The sequence below is a fragment of the Pyxicephalus adspersus genome, chromosome 1 (assembly GCF_032062135.1).
Source record: "Pyxicephalus adspersus chromosome 1, UCB_Pads_2.0, whole genome shotgun sequence".
NCBI lineage: Eukaryota > Metazoa > Chordata > Amphibia > Anura > Pyxicephalidae > Pyxicephalus > Pyxicephalus adspersus.
This window is the reverse complement of record NC_092858.1, coordinates 11,417,868-11,441,791: the sequence shown is the minus strand read 5'-3', so window position 1 is coordinate 11,441,791 and position 23,924 is coordinate 11,417,868. Positions and strand designations below refer to the sequence as shown.

The window sequence follows — 23,924 nt, the reverse complement described above, 5'->3', positions numbered from 1 at the left end:
AAATAGGGATTGGCCTATTACTTTAATTCACTTATACTTTACTTATCACCCACTATAAAACTATATAAAGATGAAAAGATTTTTTACTTTTGAAGAAAAATAAAGATTCACCCCCCCCCCCCCCCCCCCCCCCCCCCCCCCCAACACCCCCCAGACTGCTGAGCTGCTAAATTTGGCCCTAACAATTATGTTCTCCTATTTGCTCCATTCTGGTCTGTTATACCACTGAAATCATGTTGTTACATCTGTTTAATAAGTGTAAAATAGTTTCTACTGCATTCTGTATGATATAAATCAATGAACATATCAAGCAGGGACAGCATATAGGCATGCAGGCTCATCTAATGAGGCTCCATGTCTCTGCAGTCATTGCCGGGAGTTCAGCGTGTTAAGTGCTACATATCAATCATCCCATAACTAAACCATTGTAACCCTCTTAGCTGGATGTTAGTATTATACTTACTTAAGGGCTGAGAAGGCAAATCCTTGCAGGCCATCTTTACATCTGCAATGACAAAAAAGGGATTTATCACTTGCACAGTCCATTAACACGTTTTACTCTCACTCAGTGTTTATACAGATCTGTGTAAATAGGAATGAGCGACTTCAGAGAAAAGGACTGATCCATCCAAAATGTGTTTGCTAGAGCTTTTGGGCAGTGAACCCGCAGGTATAATGAGGAACTCCTAGATTGTAAGCTCTTCAGGTCAGGGTTCCCGCCTCCTCCTGTCCATATCTGTCATTTGCAAACCCTTTTTAATGTACAGCGCTGCGTAATATGTTGGCGCTATATAAATCCTTTTCTTTAATATTATTAATAATAACTCATTGTGGCACCAATATGGTCTGCAAACAGCCTCTGCTATATACATACAGTGGGGACAGCAGGAAAAGTGGTGCGGTGTATGCCATGAGTTGTGTGTATCTCAAGATTGGTCGAATGTAGTCAAAAAGGCCACGGGCAAAAAATGACCCACTAAACTTTGCTTAAACCTGGTAGCATTTGGACATAACCACAACAAGCCTTCAAGAAGCGCAAATATGAATTATGGGGGCTCCTGTATGGATCTATGTATATCTATCTATGTATACAATACAAATTTTTTTTCTTTACAGGTTCCTTTGGACAATCTATAAGCAGGTGATTTTTGTAAAGGAGTCCAGGCATTATAAGAAGACCTTGCATTCATTTTAATGCCATGTGAGTGAGTCATTGGCATGATTACCCTGAATGAGTCATTGGCATGATTACCCTGAATGAGTGCAGGTGTTAAAGTTGGCAAAGCGTGATGTGAATAAAAAAAGGATTAAATAACTGCAGTATCATAACATTACACCTCCAGACATAGATTTCCAGTGTACGTGGGGATTGTCGTTGCATTTAAACCAAATCTGCTAATTGCTAAATAGTTTACCCAGCCAAAAATATTTTAGAATTATATTATTTAAAGAATTATAATTTTTTGTTTACTTTTTAATTTCAGGGCTCCTATAGAAAGATATTATCATCTCATTTGGGAAATTTTGCAACAGGCAAATAGATCACAATAAAAAATGATAAAAAAACCACGGTCAAAAGAATAATTACATTACAGTCATGGCCAAAATTATTGGTACCTTTGCCAATAATGTGAGAAAATTCACCACTCCCAGAAAATTGTTGCAATTACAAATGTTTTGGTATTGTCATGTTTTTATTTTTTTTTGTTGGCACTGGATGAACACAATAAAGCAGAGAAAACAAAAACATTCCACACAAATTGCAAAAATGCCCTGGACAAAATTATTGGCACCATCAGCTTAATACTTAGTAGCATAGCCTTTACAAGAAATACCTGACATTAATCTCTTTCTGTATCAATGAGTCTTTACATCTCTCTACTGTAATTTTGGGCCACCAGATGCTCCAGGTCTCTCAGATTTGAAGGGTTCCCTCTCCCAGCTGCTGTTTTACAGATGCTCTATGGGATTTAGAACTCTCCACAGCTGTTCTATGGGATTTAGATCTGGACTCATTGCTGGCCACTTCAGAACTCTTCAGCGCTTTGTCCTTAACCATTTCTGGGTGCTTTTTGAAATATGCTTTGGGTCATTGTCCTGCTGTAAGACCCATGACATTCAGCTCAGAACCAGCTTTTTGACACACTGGGCCTTACATTGTGCCCCAGAATTCTTTGGTGGTCTTCAGATTTTATAAAACCATAAAAACAGTCAAGACTACCAGTGCCTGAAGCAGCAAAGCAACCCCAAAACATCAGTAAACCTCCTTCATGTTCGACTGTATGGAACAAATTCTTTTCTTTGATGGCTTTTTGTTCTCTGTAAACGGTCTAACAATGTGTGTTACCGAAAAGCTGTATTTTTGGCTTCATCTGTCCAGAGGACATTCTCATAGAACGCTTCCTCTGGACAGATGAGACAAAAATACAGATTTTCACTAACGGACATCGTTCAACTTTTTACACAGTAAAACATAAAGAAGCCTTCAAAAAAAAAAGAACATGGTCTATGGGGTTTATTTATAAAGCAGTGAACTTGACATTTTCCTTGGTGGGGAATCTTCTAGGTCCATGCATTTCAATGGCACTAATTGATTCTTCACCAGTGTTTGTTTCAGTGAATTTTAGATACACTGCTTTATAAGTAGAACCTTATGTGTTGTATGAACAGAGGAATTATGGTTTATCTGTTTCTACCCTGTAACATATTTTTTCTTTCTTTTTATACCGCCAGTATTTTCATTTATCTTCATTTATCAATTTGCTAATAAAAACGAAACCCCTCCCTTTCTGAAAATGTTTATTAATCCCCCTTTCCCTGTGTAAAAAAAAAAAAAAAAAAAAAAAGAGAGAGACAGGAGGGTATTTAATAAAACAGTGTCCATAACAAAGATACCCTAAAAGTTTCCTGAAGACCTGAAAGTTATTTGAAATGTTGAAAAGTTCTAGAAAGGCTGCTGTGGTCTATATATAAGTTATTCCACCACTAGATGTCACTATACTCCATGTCTGAGCAGATTGTGACATGTCAGTAGCATTTTGTACATGGACATGTGAACATAGAACATTGATTTTACAAGAAACCAGATCTACACACAGTAAAATGTGAACACCATTTTTATGCGTTGCTCGTGCCTGTCTGGATCAGGGTCACACTGGGTCTGTACACAGTCACACAGAGCTCAAGTTTCTAGCCAACTCACAAGTGTTGTTAACACTATTCCTGGACTATTTTTACAATATCTGGTTTCTGCCCAGTTTGAGCGACTGACCCTGAAAATATGTGTAGATAGGCGCCATGGCCTGGTGCTATTCCCTATCCTGCATTGATTTCTGCAGAATCTTAGCAGATCGTGTGTAACTATAACAGGAGATGAAAGAGTCACAGATAGGAAAGTCACTGGAGACATTCTGTACTTTAATGCATTTTGATAATCAAAAGAGCACGCAATGAACTCCTAAGGTGGTTACGTTTACTAATACCGCCATCTCTGGAGGAAGCCATGGCTATCCAGGCTGTGTCAAATCTTTTAGGTATCAAAGCATTGGATCCAAAATGTTCACAGTACTTAAACAGCAAATACAGAGAACAAACTGCGGTATAAAATAAACAAGACAACAAACAAGTCTCCTGTACGTAAGAGAAGTAGTTTGGGAACCAGAAGAAAATGTATGTTAATAAACATCAATTTTATTAAACTATATTTAAAAAAAAATCAGTTAAAATTAAGAATTGATAACAGCTCAGCATTGAAGAAGTGAGGTACTGACCCACACAAGGTGACGCGTTTCATGGAAAGAATCTGCTTCATCAGATGACAGGTCCCAGGTATGTAATTCTCTGTATTTGGAGTTTAAGTACTTTGAATGTCCTGCATCCAATGGTTTGGTTCGTTATAATTGGGATGTGGTACTTATACTCCATGGAGTCTTTATCATTATATAGCTATCCAGATTTAAACTATTACCCGCTCTTCTCTTCCATTACCTAGACGGGCTTTCTTTTCTAGTTCATAGGTAGTTTTATATTTCAGCTTATTGCACAAAAAGTTACAAATAAGCACATTCTGATATTGTAATTGCTGAAAATATAATTTGCCAAAAAGACAACTAATCTAGCCAACAAATCCAGGGTCTGGTGATCTGCAGTATATTATCTCTGGGTTTAGATATGCTTTTAAGTTCCAAACAAATGTAAGCCTTTAGCCAAAACTTTAGCAGTTATGGACTACAGTTATTTTTTTTCTCCCTTGAAAAAAGGGTTATAATAACATAATTAAAAAAAACTGACCACTGTAGGTACCCCTGGGGGCATCATATCATTTGCCCTAACCCACGTCATTGATGCTAGACAGCTGGGTTTGCATGTAAATCGGTAGAAAAATTAAAATAATCGCATCTGAAATTCAAAACAAAAATACTATCATTATTTTTATTAACAGCAAAATACATTATTTTAGGTATAGTTGAGGAAGGATAAATAGACTTCTAGTGGAAAAAAATCCATTTGCCCCATGTCTCAGCAAGTAGAAAGATGGAGAAGGCTATTCTTGAACATTTATCTGGCCTGTCCACCATAGGCTGGGGATCTGATTCCACCAGAAGCTGGTGGTTTTGTTATCCCAAGAATAAAAAATGGTAAACTGAATGGTTCGAATCCCAGGGCTGACTTATCTATTGATTTGCTGAAAAAGGTAAGGGTGGGAATAAAGAATATAAAGAATATAAAGTTGAGCTAAAGTTCCAGGCAGGCGATTCAGGCAGGAAGTTGTTGCAGAAAGAGACAGGGGATGGCTCTTCTGTAATAACTGCTCTTATCTGTCTATTGTCACATTTTGCTGAGTTGCGCAGCTAAACGTTTGTTGTCAGAAAACCAAGCAACCCTGTCTTCCCTTCCGTGCGCTGCAAATGAACTCCAATTCAGGCCAATCAAATGGCAGAAGATTATTATTATTCTTAATAATAAACAGGATTTGTATAGCTCCAACATATTACACAGTGCTGTACATTAAATAGGGGTAGCAGGAGGAGGAGAGGACCCTGCCCCGAAGAGCTTACAATCTAGGAGGTGGGGGAAGTATCACACAGGAGGGAAGATATGGAGTGGGGGAGTAGTGAGGGTTTTAGAAGACAGAAGATGATAGGTAGGTACATTTTAAAAATTGGTTTTGATGGCCATTTTAAATAGGCAGAAAGTAGAAGCAAGCCAAATAGGATGAGAGTTGTGAGCGTTCCGCTCTGACAAAGTTTAATATGACGTAGTTTGCAAATTATGCTACTGCCTAAAACCCCCTTTTCACAAACACTTCCTTACTTGATTATGGCTTTTCAACCAGAACTTTGGGATGAATCTTACAATACACTCCTATTCTAGGATTTTCTGCAGCGATGCCCACAATGGAGCTCAGTGGTTTTGTGCAATATCCAATGGTGAACCCCAACCCTGTGATAATGAACCTGAATGAAGCATGTCCATGAGAGCCTGAGCTCACAAGAAGTGATTAAATGATGATGGGTATCATGCAAATTAGAAGACAGCAGCATCCAGGGGTAGAGAAGACTGGAGGGTGGAGAGGATAAGACGGGTAAAACTGGACTTTACTATAAACCTAGCAGCATACTGGCATGCAGACAACCATTGTTTGCATCTGTAGGACCAGAGTCAGCTCTCTGTTTGAGCTAGTTCACAAATTAAGGAATATTGTAGAACCTTCCAATACCTTCAATCATTCACTGGCCTTAATTCATATCTGAAATGCAAGTTTTCTTTGGCATAGCCTAAAATGCATGAAAACCATGATATGAAAATGTAGCTTTCAGTTTATTGAACTGTTTTGTGTGATCCCTATCTAAGACCAGTGCAGGGCATGAAATGTGAGAAGACCTCGCTTATGGCATGACAGAAAGCTGCACTGAGATGTTTATAGGTTGGCAGTAAAGTGGCTTGGGAGTGAAAATAGAGTCGGTGAACAAATTCATGGCAGCAGGAGGGGAAGGAAATGTGACACTTTCATTCTGGAGATTTACATGTTCAGCATAGTAGTCACTTCTTATAACAATCACATGTTCTGGAGCAAGACCCGCTTCCCTAACCATTTCAAACACATGTTTGGATTGTGTATTTTTTCGAGGCATTAACTGATTCCATAAGTTCAATAAATTCCTGTGCCGTGTGTGTTTACCATGTAATGATTTCAAGCTGCGAGTTGCTGAAAGTATGTATATGTATACTTATTACACAATGGCCTGGTTTGTTTTATTGCTAAAACCTCGCTAATCCAGAGCGTATGAGATCATGCCTTGTTTTTTTTTCTTGGTGCATTTCAGGTGGCACTTCGTTTCTGGCCTGTACATAAATTTGCCTTAATTAGGAAAATTTAACAAAAAAAGGAATATTAAGCTTAAAGAATCAGTTCATTTTAAAATATTATTTCAAATCAAGACAGATACCGGACACCCCCACCAGATTCATCAGGAATGTCCAGATTCTAGCCTAGAGAGCTCATTCATAACCTGGACTTTTTGGGCTTATTCACACCAGCTTAATGCATTACAATAGGTGTGGTAAAAAAACTTTAGTGGAGGTTTATACGAGGGGGTGCTGAGAAGTTCCTGGCATTGCCCCCTTCCAGATGAAATAGAAAAATGAGTGTGGGGGCATATGACAGCCTAATATCTTAGTATGTAACTGTGCAAATATCAGGTCCTTGCAATTCTTAAAACTGTTTTTTCTTTTAGTGAGAAGCTGTGATGGCAGAGGCACAAGCAAGTTTCACGTCGTTGGAGTTACGGGTCGTCATGAAGTTTTTATTTCTCCAGGGTATGTCAGCTAAGGAGATTCACACTGAGATGTCACAAACACTGGGGGAGAAGTGATGAAACCTGGCTCCACATCTATGATCCTGAAACCAAGGAACAGTCAAAGGAATGGCACCACAGCGAGTCCCCGCGGCTGAAGAAGTTCCGAACCCAGAAATCGGCCAAAAAAGTCATGGCGTCCGTTTTCTGGGACAAAGACGGTATTCTGTTGGTGAACCACCTCAGGGCTCTAGTATCACCGGACAGTATTATGCTAACCCCATGGACCAGCTGAAGGAGGCAATTAAGACAAAACGCAGTGAAAAATTGACCAGGGATCCTTTTTTTGCAGGACAATGCACCTACGCACACGTCCAACGTTGTGGCTTCCAAACTGAACACCCTGGGTTTCCAATTGGTCCACCATCCCCCCTACTCGGCTGATCTGGCCCCTTCGGACTATTATCTGTTCTCGAATTTGAAGCAACACCTGAAGGGGCAACGTTTTGAACACATTTCTGACGTCAAAGAGAGCTGGTTTGTGGCCCAACCAAAGGACTTTTTTTTGAGCGGTCTAGAAAAGCTGCAACTACGCTGTACCAAGTGCATCAGTCCCAGCAAGGGAATAAATGTGTTATTTTTTTTAACTCTTCCTCTCTTCTTTCTGGGCAAAGCCAGGGACCTTCAATAGCCCCTCGTATTTGTTTACTGTGTCCCAAATAGTGTCAAAGAAAGTAAGGCCTCAATGCTAGGCTTGAATGTAAGGCTTGAAGTCAGAGATAAGCAAAAATTTAAACTTTAATGAATGATAACAGTAACAGGAGGTATCTAGTGAAGTCTATTCCTAGGCTAAATACATTCATACTATTTCTAGCTCCCCCGAAGCTGTCCATTGATATGTCCTGGGGGACATGAATGTATGGTGGCTCAGAGGTTCGAATCTTGGCCAGGACACATGCATTGAGTTTGCAAGTTCTATCCATGTTTGCGTGGGTTTCCTCCGGGTACCCTGGTTTCTTTCACATTTCAAAAACATGAAGTTTGGGTAATTAGCTTCCCCCAAAAAAATTTACCTTAGACTGTATTAAAGACATATGACTATATGGTAGGGACATTAGATTGTGAGCCACTTTAAGGGACAGTTAGTGACATCACTATGGACTTTGCACAAGGCTGCAAAATATGTCGGCGCTATATAAATACTTGATAATAATAATATGCACGTCAATGGAGAACACAGCTGGGGGGACACTTGCTCACTGTCCCTTCTCCACAAAACAGAATTAGTTTTGTACGCTTGTTCTTTCATTTGACACTGGAAACTATCAAGAAAAATTGTTTTCAGTGACAAAAAAAAATTGGAAGTGTGTACAAAGCCTTTGGCACTGATTTAAAAAAAGCAAATGCTCTTTTGCATTTTACCAGGGGTTGTAATCCTCTTGCTAGGTGTGTTATTTTTGATACAGACAAAAAAGTCAGACCTTGTGATGGTGTGGTGCAAAGCCAGGAACCTTAAAGTCTGTTATGTTTCTGATTCCTGCAATTTCAGGAGGGGAATAGGATAGTTTAAGTAAAAGGCCATTAAGTAAGAGTCCACCAGTAGCAGATTAGTTATAGGTGGGCTGGATCTATTGGAAAATTGGAAAGACAGAAAGTACAGTTACATAACTTGGAACGAAAAGCTGCAAAATGGCTCATGAGCAGCTAGCCACTTCCATTGACTTAAATAGGCACACGTGTAATTGCAACACTTTATTCTTACTTTGCAAATATAATTGCAAATCATAAATACAGAAAGTCCAGTTATATATTTTAGAATGAAATGCTGCAAACTGGCCCTTGAGTAGCCAGCTACTTCCATTGATTTGAATAGGAACGTGTTTATTCGCATTGAGCTACTGTTGCTGTTAGAGGTCTGGAGATGGCCCATAATCCTTTGTGGTGCTGTACACCCCTACTGCATAACAAAGCATTTCTCAAACGTTGTGGTAGGATCTAAAAGAATGCATCTTGCTCTAAAAATTGCTTTGGAGATGAAGAGGGAGAGAGGCTGTTATGAAGGGAACAGTATAAACAGTATTTTTTGGGAAATGCCGGCTAAATACAGCTCATCCAATTTCCATTCACTTTTATTGAGCAGTGCAGAATTGCTGCTTGCCATTCAAATGTTTGTTATGTATGCTATTCAAATGCTAAGTGGATTTTAATTTAACCTAATACATAACAAAAAAAAAAGGGCAGCTGACTTTAATCATCCAAGACTGTGTAAGCAAAACTCCTATTCCTAACAAAGTACATTTTCACCTTTTTTACGAAGTTTGGGCAGCACAGTAGCTCAGTGCTTAGCACTGTCAACATTGCAGTGCTGCATAGAGTTGCATGTTACTTCCCGTGTTTGCTTGGGTTTCCTCTGGATACTCTGGTTTACTTCCACATTCCAAAAACATGCAGTTACATTAATTGGCTTCCCCCCAAAATTGTCCTTAGGCTGTATTAAAGACATATGACTATGGTAGGTACATTAGATTGTGAGCTCCTTTGAGAGACACATGATTATAATCCTATGGACTTGATAATAATAAAAAGTTCTGTGAAAATGCACTTTTAAAGTGAATACACTTAGTCAGGAGCAATGTATTCTCTTATATTTTAGTATCAGTTTAGAAAAAACAAAGTTATTATAGTGAAATGTTATTACATCATAAATCGCAATGTACTATTGGTATTTTTCCTACTTTAAAAAGGAACATGGACAGCACTAAAAGCCAGAAGACGCGGCTCAATGTGTAAGTCATTCTTCATTATAACATGTGCCAAAGTGTTAAACCGCGACAAGCTTTAAAGTGCAGCCAGAATTAAGATGTTAAAGCATCTGCACAGAGCATTTTGTGTACAGAACAATCAAACAATGGCTTTCTCCATGTACGGCAGCCATATAAATCATTTACTCCGCTTCTAGCAACTTGACACTGTTTAAGGCCTAATTAGTATCTAGAATTAGATGGCGTAAGTTTTGCCAGATGAAAACCAATGTGTGTTTTCAATAATGAGGTAAGCTGGCAGACAGGAAAAACTCTATACCAATAAAGCTGGTTAATAGCAGCTGTAATACAATAATAAATGGTTTAACGGGTTCGCTGGTCAGCACTGCACCTGAAGTGTTTGAAAATATGTGCCTGAAAGAGTATCTAAACCCAAGAACAAGAATGTAAGATATTGCAGCTCACCAGTCCTGAGATGTGGTGGCTGCATTCATTTTCTTTTTTTTTAAATGGTAATCTGGGCAGTAACTGACTTCTTGTCTCCGGTGGCTACACTCACTGCGCGGTATCTATTATTATTACAGAGTTTATATATTATAAATAAAATATTATTAGTTTATATATAGCGCCAATATACTACGAAGCGCTTTATGAAGTCCATAGTCATGTCACTAGCTGTCCCTCTAAGGAGCTCAAAATCTAATGTCCCTACCATAGTCATATGTCTTAAATACAGTCTAAGGTAAATTTTAGGGGGGAACCAATTAACCTAATTGCATGTTTTTGGAATGTGAGAGGAAACCGGAATACCCGGAGGAAACCCACAAAATCACGGGGAGAACCTGCAAACTCCATGTAGTCTCCTGACCGAGATTCGAACCTGGGACCCAGCACTGAAAAGGCTAGAGTACTAACCACTGAGCCACTTATTGAAGCCTAATTCTAGCTAACACTTTTTAAACAGGTACAACAAAAATGTTTTTTCTGCTGGAATAAAGCTTTTACCTAAAACAGACCATTGTAAATACTCCCTACGTGTGTCAAATGTTTGTCTCAAGCTTCAAACTTTTATTTTTTTGGCCTGACAAAGTAGTAAAAGAATAACAGACTTACTGGAAGGATCATCAGGTAATAACACAGAAAAAACATAGAAAAATAAAACGGCCGTGTGGATGATTATGAGAGACTGCTTTGTGGTAATTTTCATTTTTGCCTTTAGTTACACTCTAAGTATCTTTCACCAAGTCACACTCCACACATATATAAAATCACTCTTTGGCTCAAGCAATATTTTTCTAGGAAGAAATACAGTCATGCTTCAGATTATAAAGTGTAACCGAAAAAAGCTGATGTTTATATTGTGCTGCCACGTGGCCGACTGAAAGGTAAACTCGGTCTTGTAGGTAAAGTTTTCGAAGCCAATGGAAATGTTGAGGTGTTTATCTGGAAGGACTCATATGAACTATATGAACAAATATTTGTGGACATTTGGCTATCACACCAACAATATACAGAAAGGTTATTCTAAATTATTAAAGGGGAACTAAATTGTCCTATCCTTTATGATCAAAGACATCATTATGGTGCTCCAAGTGTGACCAACAATGAAATCAACCATGTGTGGGCTTGAAAGTTTGTTGTGCCGATATAAGCACATTGGCCATTTTTATTGGAGTATTGCCTTAACTGTAACGGTTTTGTGAAACAGATATATTGATGTATTTAGTTCAGAGGAGAGTACAGGATGCAAAATCATTTTTGACAATTGTGTGCTTAGGGTCGTTTTCTGTTCCAGCATTACTATGTGCTTGTATACAAAGTGTTAGGGCTATGTCCTCTGGCAGATGGCACAGAATTGCCCGGAGTTTCTTCTGGTTTTCACCAGAGCACCCCACAAGGACAAATGGTAACCTCAGTGAACACAAGACTGCTTTGTTGCAGGGAGATTACCAGGTCTTGGCCCCAATATGTTCTTCACCGAGGGTGAGCAGGGAACAGATGGCTTGAGTGTAGGGACAACCAGTGAACAGGTACCAGGTCAGCATGGTAACAGCAGAATGTATGGAGGCTCCCCTGGATAGAGTCTAAACAACCAGTAGGTTCTACTGAGAATGAGAGTGAAGGATAAGGTCAAGACTGTTCAAGATTAAGGCAAGCTGCAGGCAATAATCATGGGTGAGATGGTCCAGGGTCGAAGCAGGCAATATTTTAGGTAAAGATGACTCGGGATCAGGGAAGGCAATAACTGTTGTCAGAACAGGCCAAAGTCAAAGCAAAGGAGAAGAGAAAGCCAGGATCAAGCCGAGGTCAGTAACCAAGACTAACAGGTAGAATAACGCTAAAGAAGTAGCTGGCACACTACGGAGCGAGCAGAATTGCAACACAAAGCCAGCTCCATTATCATATGGTTGGACTATTGGTTGGTTTGATGTGGAGGCATTTTAGTGTTCTGCACAAAATCCTGACCTCAACCCTACTGAACATTTTTGTAATGTATTTGAATACTGTAAGCCAAGTTATCATCCAACATTAGATCCAATTGACCAACATATACATTTTCAAACAGTTCTTAGCACAGATTTTCTTTATGAAGAGGAAATTGTCCAAGATAATCAGAATATGAAATGAGTCCTTGAGAAGAACTAGGAGTCATGAATTGTTCCGAAGAAAACTGGTATTTGTTACCATGGCTTTTACAGTTCTTTCACTGCCGGGCCAAAACCATTATCATTATTATTATTATAAACTAGTATTTATACAATGCCGGAGGAAAGTCACACAAACACGAATTTAATGTACAGCGCTGCGTAATATGTTGGCAATATATAATTCCTGTTTATTAATAATAATAATTGATAGCTAAGAAGCACCATGACAGACAGGCACAGAACTGTTTAACTATACAGAAGTACTTAGGACTTTCACATTGGAAGGCACTGAAAAGTATTGCAAAGTCTGGACATGAAACATGCCCTCTGTGGATGTCAGTAGCTCTTATCAGTGTTATCCTGACATGCCAAGAGTCTCTTGACATTGATAACACTTTTGAAGCAGAGGAGTTTTAGCACTCACAGTAAAAGCTCATAAATAAGATAGCAGGAGAGAGAGATTTCTTTATCACTGCCCTGCTGTCTTATAATATCCAGTCTGTAGATCCAGCTCTTCTGCAGTTAAAACAAACAGAAGCTGGGGAGAAAATAACATTTCACAGAGTTGGATTGTTTATGGGGCACCAAACAGTCCAGAAGGGTCATGTTGGAGCTGGAAAAAATGAATACTAAGCTATCTGCATCAAATGGTCCATCCAGCAGTACGGGGTTAATATCTGTAATAATATTAATATCCATCATATGAATTCCAATTATTTTCATTCACATGCCTTTGATTACATTCTTGTTCACATTTACATGCACAAACTGTTTAGCAAAAGTGTAATTTGCTGCAATGGGTCAAATCATATACCAGTGAACGTGTACTGACCACAGCTTTAACTACATTTTATCCATACATTGTTTATTAACTTATAGCAAAACTAATAAATGTCTTTCCTTTGCAGATAAAGTAGCCAATGATCAGAAAACAATCAGTGAGTCTCCTGCTGATTAAAATGCTAGCAATGACATAGTGAGCACAAGCAGGCTGGAGGATCATTGACAAAAGATAAAAAAGCTATTTATTATTATTATTATTATTATTATGTGATGAATTCACTGCTGACAATTACGAGTATTACTACCCAACATATGATAGCATATGTCTGTTTTAAACCCTTTCTCTTGCTGTGTACAGAAGGCAGTGTCTTTCTACAGGTATCCACATCACTGTGTTATTATTGTGGACTTATGTGCAAAACATTCATCTGGGGTTCTAAATGAGAAGATGGTAGTAATGTTCAAAGCAAAAGCAGGCTATAGGGACTGGCTAATGCAGGCACATCTACATTACTGAATTACAGGTCCCCAGCAAACAGAAATGGCAGGGGACACTGAAATTACTAATTCTCTGCAATTTTTTTCCCTGGAAAACAATCTGAATTAGTAACAAAAGAGAGGGAGGTGAGAGGTTTCATTTTTGCATGTAGATTAGCTTCTGGGTTCATTGGGAGCAACCTTTCCCATTCTTTTTATTGTGAGGGAACCCTTGAAATAACTCCCAGGTCTACAGGGAACCCGTGCTATAAATACTATATCCACAGCTCACAGTATATTAGTGTGGTGGTTAGTGGGAAGAATTTCTCCTACATCGCTGACCATTGTGAAGAATGTCACCCTTACAGATAGCCAAAATGATCATTGGTATCACTTAAACTGACCTGAGAGGCACAAATTCCTCTGGAGGAACCCTGGTTGAGAATCACTAATTTAGAAAGATTTGTAATGGAAAGGATATGTTATGTACTTGCTATTAACCGAAGGCTAAGCCTGGACTACAAGAGTTCATTATAAGAATGATAAATTAAAGAGTTCTAAATACCCTATTATACATTACACATGCATGTTTTATTCACAACTAACCCAATGAAGTGTAATGAGCAGGAGATGTGTTTTAAATTCAATTATCTGGCTAATTATTTCTGAAAAGTTTCACTTTTGTCTTGGTGTGAATGGTACTTCTAAGTTAGATGTCAATTAGCAGTGAAAAATGACAAAAAGATTTCCCATATCACTGGGGAGACCAGACTGAAACGCATTTGGGTACATCTGTCTGTTCTCCCTCAAATTGAAGAACAAGGACGCGATTCATAACGGGAAGGGGGAGCATTATAAATCACAATTCAGCCCATGAATAGCTGTCTTTTTTATACCGGGAGACGTTTAGCTGCTCATGTTCAAGTCCATGGTAAATGATATTCAGGAAATGCAACGGTCTTCTGACAGGCATCAAGTTCAGCGAACAAGGAAATATATATATATATATCTACATATGGATGTAAACTGGATCACATTTATGTGTTTAAAGCATTCTGTATCAAACAATTGCTATGTTTTATTTTGTTATTTTCTAATAAATTCTGTTTTCTTGAATCTAAGTGCTGCTGATCTTCTCTACCATTTTTATATTTTCAGGGGAACATGTACTTGCTCCAGGCTTAGCTTTCATTACTGCTGTGGACTAGTTTTGTAATAGTAATAGTAGAGGAGATCTCTGTGAAATACTTGTTGGTTCAGCCATTTGCAGTCTCCAACAGGGGTGTGTGGGTTGGTGGCAATGTAGGATCACAAGTGAAAAACAGCTTAGGAAGGATGTAAAGTCCTACTTGGAAAATCTGATGATCAGGCAGGTGATTATTGTAAAAGGAGACAGGCGATGTCCCTTCTGCAATAACTCTTCTTACCTGCCTGATTGTGGCCCAGCTGCGCATGCACAGCCCAGCGTCTGTTGCCAGGGATACCTGGCAATCCCGGCATTCTTGCGCATGCTGCCTGCAAGGGAGTTAAGCTACGTACACACTTCCAATTATTATCGTTTGTAAACGAACGACGAACGATCCTGCACGATATCTGCGAACGATCGTATAGCACCGATCCTGTACATACAGATAACGACACAATCGTTCAAAGATATTGTGCACACGTATATATACACACAGTATATATGAATATATATATATATATATATATATATATATATATACACATACATACACAATACAGCCTGTATCGATCAAATGTTCGTTCATCGCGCATGCTCAGAACATGCACGATCACTGAACAACCGTACACACGATAGATGGTCAACGATCGTCGTCCAATCCGATCCGCCGGTCCGGTCGTTCATTTCCAACGACTATCCTCATTCGCCGGCGTCGTTGGTTACTTTTTTTACAAACTATTTTTGGCCAATCGGTCGTTCGTTGGTCGTTCATTTCCAACGATAAAAATTGGACGTGTGTACGCAGCTTTACATTTTCCAAACCTGGCCAATCAAGTGGGCTAGAGATTGTCCCCAGGAAGGAAAGATGGAAGAAGTTGTAGCATCCTGCGACAGGTAAGTATCACCGGTTTAGTTCCAATTCCTTTTTTCTGCTTCCAGCCTCTCTACCCTACCCTACCCACTCCCATAAACGTGTATTATTATTATTTAAAAAATCCTTTTTACATAGTTGTCACTGGAACAAGTGTCCCCAGTTCAAAGAGTAACAGGGAAGAGTAACAGAGACAGCAAAACAAACCTAACAACAAATTCTCTGTGCCTAAAGGTACCCACATTTGTCATATGACAATGAAAGATTGGCATCCTAGGCTGGATTAGATAGTGACCTCACTATTTCTGGTAAAAACATGTCCCTATACTATTCAAGATATCTTAGAATGTTTTGGTTTCACATTCATTTTTTAAAGTCTACCCAAAGCCACTGCTGTGGCAAAACTGATTTTGTGACAACTTGCATCACTTGCACTATTATAACATAAGGGTACATTTACAAACAATTTGTGAAAGGAGCCAACTAGAAATTGGCAAACGCACTTTAATTGTACAATTGTTTAATTGTAATGTTTTAATATCAGGTGTCATTATCAATTCATTCACTAGACGGTGAATACAAGTGAATGATTTCCCACATCATGATGCATCACTAACGCCAAAGACGCCTGTGTGACATGTCCCTATGAAGAAAAAAAACACCAATAGGAAAGCATAAGTGCGCAAACATAGGGAACCTGACAGTATATGTTTAGCAGTGCTTTTAAATGTTTCCCGGCTTATCATATCCATATGCTGTTGAACAAATACAGTTGACTCTGCCCAGTTGGAGTTCCAGTCCCCATTTACAAACAGAAACCAATCTGAAGGGATTCTGATCATATCATTACTAATAAAACAATGAGCAAAGAAAAGTTGACTTTTATAAAGGAATTCAGCAGTGCAAACATCCAGAACAGGGGACAAAGTTCCTCTGTAGTTTAGTTGGTTTCCTCATGTAATCCCAGACTTAATGGTGAGATCAGGGCAGCATACCACTTCTTCCAGAACCCCTCTATAAGTAATTCCTTGTATCCCTGGCTGTATGTTGTGGGTCATTGTCCTGGTGCAAAGTGATAAAGGAAGCAATTAGATGCCTCTCTGACACAACAGCATGATGGATAAATATCTGTCTGTAGTTTTTAGCATTAAGGAGACTATTAATGCCGACCACATCCCCTTGTTCCAGATCATATGTTGCCATTTTTCTTCACAAAAATGTATTTTTGTGTATTGAAGAGTTTGTCCTGTGTTTTTGTTAAAGGATGGAAAGTAATCCACTAAGACCACGTCCGACCGGGCTTCTCCAGACTGTGGATTGGTGTACCACTGGTTTTTGCCAAGTCTAAGCTGATGGTGCCACTGGACATCTTACAATTGCAAAAGGATCAATCATGAGGTGGCATTTACTTGATGCATGTGGCCAACCACTGTGTTTTTTGGACTTGGGATTGGACAGCAATCTGGAATCCGCATATACTCACTTGTCCATGTTCTGTTGCATCGCCACCATCTTCTTCCTTCTTCTCTTTTCTGTTTAAGAAACCGATCGGGAAAGTGAGTATATTTTATTGCAGAATAGACATTGCCTGTCCCTTTCTGCAATAAAACCCTGCCAGATCGCAAATTTCCTAAGTAGAACTTCAAACGTCAGTCTGTAGGTAGCCTTGTAAATGCAGTAAGACCAATCCATGGCTTGTTGCTGCTGTGCTCAGTCTTTTTGCTTTATTTAAATGTTTTTAGCGATCTCAATTTGTTGCTAAAGCATAGTTTTTCATCACTCTGACTCAATCATTATCTTGTTGACCATTAACGTCTGTGTCCTCAAAGTCCAGTGCATCTGTGAGACTTAATTCCATTTTAAAGTGGAACTAAAGTTTCAATTTTAAAAATTGTGGATCAGGCAATCTTTTACGATCCTTTACAACAACGACGAAAAAACTGAATGAGAGCTTTACATACAGTGCCACTTTGCTCTATGAAAAGAGGAGGGGAGAAAACGACCAAGCAGCACCCCGGTGTGCTCTCTCCCCTTCACTTGTATATGATCATTCATGAATCCGCCACGATCCTTGAACAACGTCGGACGAGCATATCATACGTGAATCATCTGACATGTGTACGTAGCCTTAGACTTTTGCACAGCACAATGTGATTAAAGAATGCAAATCATTCAAAGATATTGTCAAGTTTACAAATACTGACCATAATGAAGATGACAAATTTAGTCTAGGCTTCAATGTAGACCTCAGGCCTTTTGAATATGCTGCCCCATGAACACGGCAGCCCTGGTCACATGACTAGATGCCTCTAAGTTAAAACAAAGCTCTTTATGCTTAGCTTATTTTACAAGTCGTATTTTAGTGTCTACAATCTCTACTCTGTGGTATGCTGATGATTCTTGTCAGGGCAAGCAGCATAAAATTCACACGCTAGCTGGATTAACTTGTGTCAACACAGAAACTAAAACACTTCAAGGTATGATGAGCACAAAATGCAGGTCTGTTAATATTCACGAGGAATGACAATTGCTGTCAATGGCAGCTGCCATGATCTGGATAAATACAACGTTTTCAGACTGCCAGCAAACACAACAAACCTGTCTTCACTGGATAGACAAATGTCGAGCTGTGGTTTTGTTTGTTCTAGCGGAATGTAGCTGAGGTGTGCAGAATATCTATCTGTTAAAGGATAATTTGACACAGGAAGTGTGCACTGTGATGGCAGCATGAAAGACAAGTCTATCCAATAGAGATGTCTTTTCCAATATGTCTTCGTTCCTCTATGCCAAGTCTGAGTCATAAATAAACGAGTTAATGGCACGGTACTCCTCCATTTTTGAGCTGAAAGAACTTTTCCAGAAGACAAAAGAATAATTGAAGAATAGCCAAGCGCAAGAACAAAAATGTAACACAATCACAAGGTAAGTACACCTCATGGAAATGTTGACTTTTTCAACGTATCTGAACAGGAAGACATGAAGGTCTTTAATTCAAAAGAATGCTGATGTGCTTAAACAAAGGACACACACACCTGATATGTTATATTTACTCTCATAATCTGAAGTAACTAAAATGCAGATATGTCACGTAGTCCATGAAATTAGAATTAGGTGTTCCAGATTCCAATACCAAGAACCTTTTTGGTGGATATGCAGGTGGAAGCTGTCACATCCAATTTTTAGATATCAAGGCTATGGATGCTCATGAGTATGACAAGGTATTTAAAAAGACAGCTAAATACCATAAAACCATTCACTTCACTATAAGGGAATAATATAAAAAGACTTTAAATGGCTGCTAAAATGTCCAGGACTAAAAGGCTCAGCAAAAGCAGCCCAGGAGCTCACTACTTAAATGAAGCCAAAACTGCAGACGACTCTTAAAAAAATTTATGGTAAATTGCATCAGGACATGTATGTTCCTGCACCTGTATGACCAAGCTATCTGTGCATTTTATTTGAGAAACATGATGGCTGCCTGCATTATAAGACACACAGTTCCTCAATTTACATGAGAAGTTTTATTAGATTAAACAGAATAGCTAAAGTGTATCTAGGTGCAATCACTATAAATTGACTTTCATAGTCTGGTGTACTATCGGATCATTCTACCCCTAGAGTTTGAGCTACCCTGAAGTGGGCGTATTCAAGACCAAAATCACCTGGAGGTTCCTAACCCGGGTCTCAGGGGTCCCCAACTTGCATGCTCCATTTAGAGCCCCTGGGGACCTGTGGTTACAAAAATGTCCCTTTAAGAGAGACAAAGTTTCTGAAAAATGTTTAGAACTTGTGACCCCATCTCCTGAATCTTTCACAATTTGGGGTGTAATAGCCATAAAGGTTCTCTGTGTACCTGGAAACTTTGCGATACATGGTTTAGAAGATATTAGGGATGAAAAACAGGAAGTTGTTAGGTAGCACGATTGATGTCCCTGCACATGCCCGCTCTTACAAGTAGCACTGAGCAGACACAGATGACATCACTGTACATGCCAATTCAAGTGTAGCACAAATCTAAGGGTAGCATGATTTGATAGGGAACCATCTCTTTCAAAAGTCAAAAGAAGGGTAAACAGCTGCTTCACAAAAGCTGCACATCAGTTCTCACCTAGTTGTACACTGACATCTAGTAGATGACCCTACCCTGCTGCTCTACACTCTACCCAGTGGGGACATGGGTTTTACTTTACCTACCTAAAATCTAGGCTTTTGATGCATTTTTAACTTAAAGCAGCCAAAAACGAATATAAGGTGGAATATCTCTTTCAAAAGTTATTTTTGAAATAATTCCAAGTGTTCTCCAACCTAGTTGTTCCAGGTCTTGTGAAACACTGTCAAGTCTTGAGATGTTTTCTACAACCTGCACAAATAAAGCCGTGTCCACCTATACCTCCCAGTTTTCTCCTGCACAGCCTAATGGCAGTGTATCTTTACGGTTGCATAAGGGTTCACTTAGATGTAATAACAGCAGTATTATGTGCAATGTACTGTAACCAGTTTTCCATTAAAGATCAGAATCTGCCAATGTTTATGCTGCTTGCTGGGAGCTCGGCTCCCCCCGGCTGTACCCGCAGCAACGATGTTACCATACTCAATAATAATTCCCTCTACAGAGCCGAGTCTGCTTTCTCTTATTCCACGATCAAAAACAGGGCTGGAGATTAAAAGTGAAATGAAATCATGAACTTCGATTGCTTTGGAAACATTCAAAGATTTTGGACTTAAGTGTCTTAAAAATATTTCTTTTATGTTCTTGTGTTTCATAACAGCAGATAGTTTAATCCTCTATGGAAATGTCTAGAATTTATGCCAATGGAAATTTGCTACAAAATTGCCTGCTGTTTCCACAATATACTTTTCAATGGCTGTGTAATATCATGAATATGGCAGATGGATTCCAAAGGTTTAAATAAAATTCTAGTCGAGTTTAACCTCTTCTAGGTTAGAAATGTGTCTTATGTGACTGAGTTTTAACCTGTACATATATATTACAGCCCCTATTTACAATTATTTTTCAATAAAAAACTATGAATGATTTAGTAGCCTTGCTTGTACTACAATCCATTGCTCTAATACCATTCTAATTGCCTGTTTCTCATGATAAATGTTTAGCTTTGTGTCTACTCTCCCATGAGGAAGCCATACATTGAAACGCGTGGGGAAACAAACAAGCCTTAGCTTTATTTTCATTCAGAGATATTATTGTATAATTTTGACAGGACACCATACCAATGTATTTCCTAACTCGGTTAAGCTTGGTAAAGCTTAGAATGCTTAATACATTTATTTTATAAACTGTTGAAGTTGCCACAAAGAGCCATTCTTTCTCCTCCTTCTTCTTACATGTTGCTTACATATAAGGCTTGGCAAATATTAATATGTGATAGAAGAACACATCTTTTGGAACCTCATTACCTCTCCAGATTACAATTATTTTTCATACTTTGTTGTAGCTCAGTGTTGCTGGTGTTCTGAAGCCTTTATGCTGACATTTTCTGTCTACATGAATAAAACTCTGGATCAGAGGTCAGCAATCTCCGGCCTTTAGGACAGATACAGCCTAGTCGGTATTTTGTTCCAGCCTAATGCACCTTGGCCGATCCAGCCTTATCCTGGATGGCAAACTTGCGGCAGAGCCAGAACAAACTCCTGGAGCAGCGGGAGCTCCAGAGCTGCATGCGGCTCTCGAGCCTCCGTGTTGTGGCTCCCTTCCCTGTTTACCGCCGCTGGTGTTAACACTTCTGCCGCCGGGGGAAATAGGGAACTCTGCAATGCATACAGAGGAGAAAAATTTCTCTTCAGGGGGCATTACCAGTGGGGGGGCAGAGCCATTAGGGCAGGACGCGAGAGAGAGTCCGGCCTAGTGTGCTCCTGCCTACCCCTGAAACGGCCTAGTGGCCAAAAAAGTTTGCTGACCTCTGCTCTGGATTATTATTATTATTAATATTAAACAGGATTTATATAGCGCCAACATATTACGCAGCGCTGTACAATAAATAGAGGTTGCAAATGACAAACAAATACAGACAGTGACAATGGAGGAGAGGACCCTGCCCCGAAGAGCTTACAATTTAGTAGTAAAAGAGCAGAAAGTATGAGCAAGCGAAATAGGACAGGGAAGACAGTTCCAGACAATTGGTGCAGCTCTAGAAAAGTTTTGTAGCCGTGCGTGTGATGAGTGTGAAAGTCGGTAGTAGCTCATTAGAGGAGCGCAGAGAACGGCTAGGGGGAGTATTTTTTTACCAGTTCAGAAATATAAGTAGGACAAGAACTGTGGAAGGATTTGAAGGCAAAGCAAAGGAGCTTGAATTTGATTCTAAGGTGAAATGTAAAAGCTGAGAAAGGGGTTGTATCTCTAGGGGTCATAATTTTTTTATTTTGGTACAAAAATGTTTTGCTGGAGCCAGAGTTGTATCAATGTGAAAAAATCCTTTGCAGCTCAGTTATCCTTTGCAGGTGGGCGCGCCACTTAGTGGATCGCTGACCAACAACAATTTGAAGTTTTTCAGTTCATATTGGTTAAAATAAATACCAAAATTGTAATCACTTTTGGAGCAGAATTCCAGCAGCTCTAATAGTATTTTGTGACTTCATCTCCCAGTGTCAAAGGCTCAGAAGAGCTCACAGCCGCTGCTGTCGTGCGTACCTTCCTAATGACTTGTTATGATTTTTTGTCACTGCAGATTTCCAGAAATCCTTTAATGGATCCTGAATGTGTCATTTATTTCTCAAGAATAAAATTAGGAACAGATGAGAGGAGGAGGATTTTTTTAGCCTGTTGATGCAAATTACACAAGTCTTGATTTTGTCAGGAGAATAATGATCGGTAAACAATCCACTGACACCGACTATCTGCACTTGTCACAGATGTGCTGATCAAAGGTCTAAAGTTATTTTTGAAGAAGCAAAACGCCACCTATTACCTAAATATTACTAATTGGTGTACATGGAAAAATTTGCAGCTGCCATTAAACACGCAATGCGATGTAGTGTGTCACTGAGCCTGAAAAAACAGCAATATGTCATTCATATGACAACATGGACCTATTACTTATAGCAGCAGTATACTGAAAGTGTTTTTTTTTTTTTTACTAGAGAACAAACCAGAAAGAGTTTACGGAAATCTGCAACAACCACAACCACCTTCAGGAGGCAGCAGAGACTTATTGACCCCTTATCACCCTTCACAGTGCAGGAGGTGGTGAAAGTGGACCTGTATTTAAATACATTTTATTTTTTCATCATGTGATGTATGAGTGTTAAACTTCCATATATTTACTACCTCTGAGATCAAAGCTCTTCCCCTAAAAATGTCTTTATCCGCTTTTTTCTCTAGAAGGATGGTGCTACCTTTGTACCCGCACCTTACCTTAAGTTATCTGATTCTTGGATGCCAGCTCAGAAATGATGTAAAACCTGGTGCCTGTGTGGATGAATGTCAACAAAGATCAGCATCCCAGGTATAAAAATCATACACAATTACAGTTGGTGTGTAATTAATGGGGGAGACTAAAGGGACTGAGGGAATAGTTTCCCTGCTGGCAGCAGACTAATGTTTCAGCCTAGGTAAAGTCAAGACATGCTGTATATCGTAAGCCATTGTTACCTCTGAAGAAGCTAATTAAGGCGAAATGCGTCAGCTAGTCTAAACGACGACTGTGATTATTTACCATACATCGGACAGTTCTGTACTACATAATTCTTTATTGTATCAGCTGTATTTGTATAAAAAAAATATACTTTGTATATAACCTCACTGTGTATATATTGAGATTCACTTTTATATTATTTTTGCACCAATTGGAATACACAAATTCATTTGCCACAAAACCCTCTTCTGTCATTGTACTTTTTATTACTCAAGATGGAGGATGGAGCGGAGAAGAATGAAGGAGAGAGGACAATTCTTGTACAGTATATATGAGTGTAAGCAGTCTGGTAAAATGGTAAGTGAGGAATAGCTATATGCAAGTCATTTTTACTGATTTTCTTCCAGGTCAGTGACTGTGGAAGTAACTAAAGTAGACCTTTTTCATCCAAACCCTCAACCCTGCTACTAAAGTACTTTTTTTATGTAATTTCTTGAGGAATGTTTATTTATCCGTCTCCAGATTTCTTATTATTGGAGACAGGTTGTATATTTAGTATTGTCTGCATATACACAGTATGTGCTGGATAAAATATTTTACTGGCTGGTTGACAACCAGCCTTCCATTAATACAATGGAGGAGTGAGGGTGGTTATACAGATAAGGGAAATGTGTTATTTGCAGGATTTCCATGTAAAAAAGACATTGAAAAGAAATGAATGTTGCTACTACATCTGAAGACGTCAAGCTGCAATATATTCCTAAATATTCAGCTGCAATACATGATAATTGTTCTCCATCATATTAGGTCT

General features: G+C 39.0%; 1 protein-coding gene across 1 annotated transcript in view; it reads right to left on the bottom strand.

Annotated features, from left to right (window-relative positions):
• TMEM135 (transmembrane protein 135) overlaps positions 1-23,924 on the bottom strand; it is a 211,552-nt gene that overhangs the window by 13,929 nt on the left and 173,699 nt on the right. The window contains exon 7 of the mRNA XM_072402388.1: positions 464-505. Coding sequence (XP_072258489.1) covers positions 464-505 — 42 coding nt within the window. The remainder of the gene's footprint in view (positions 1-463; positions 506-23,924) is intronic.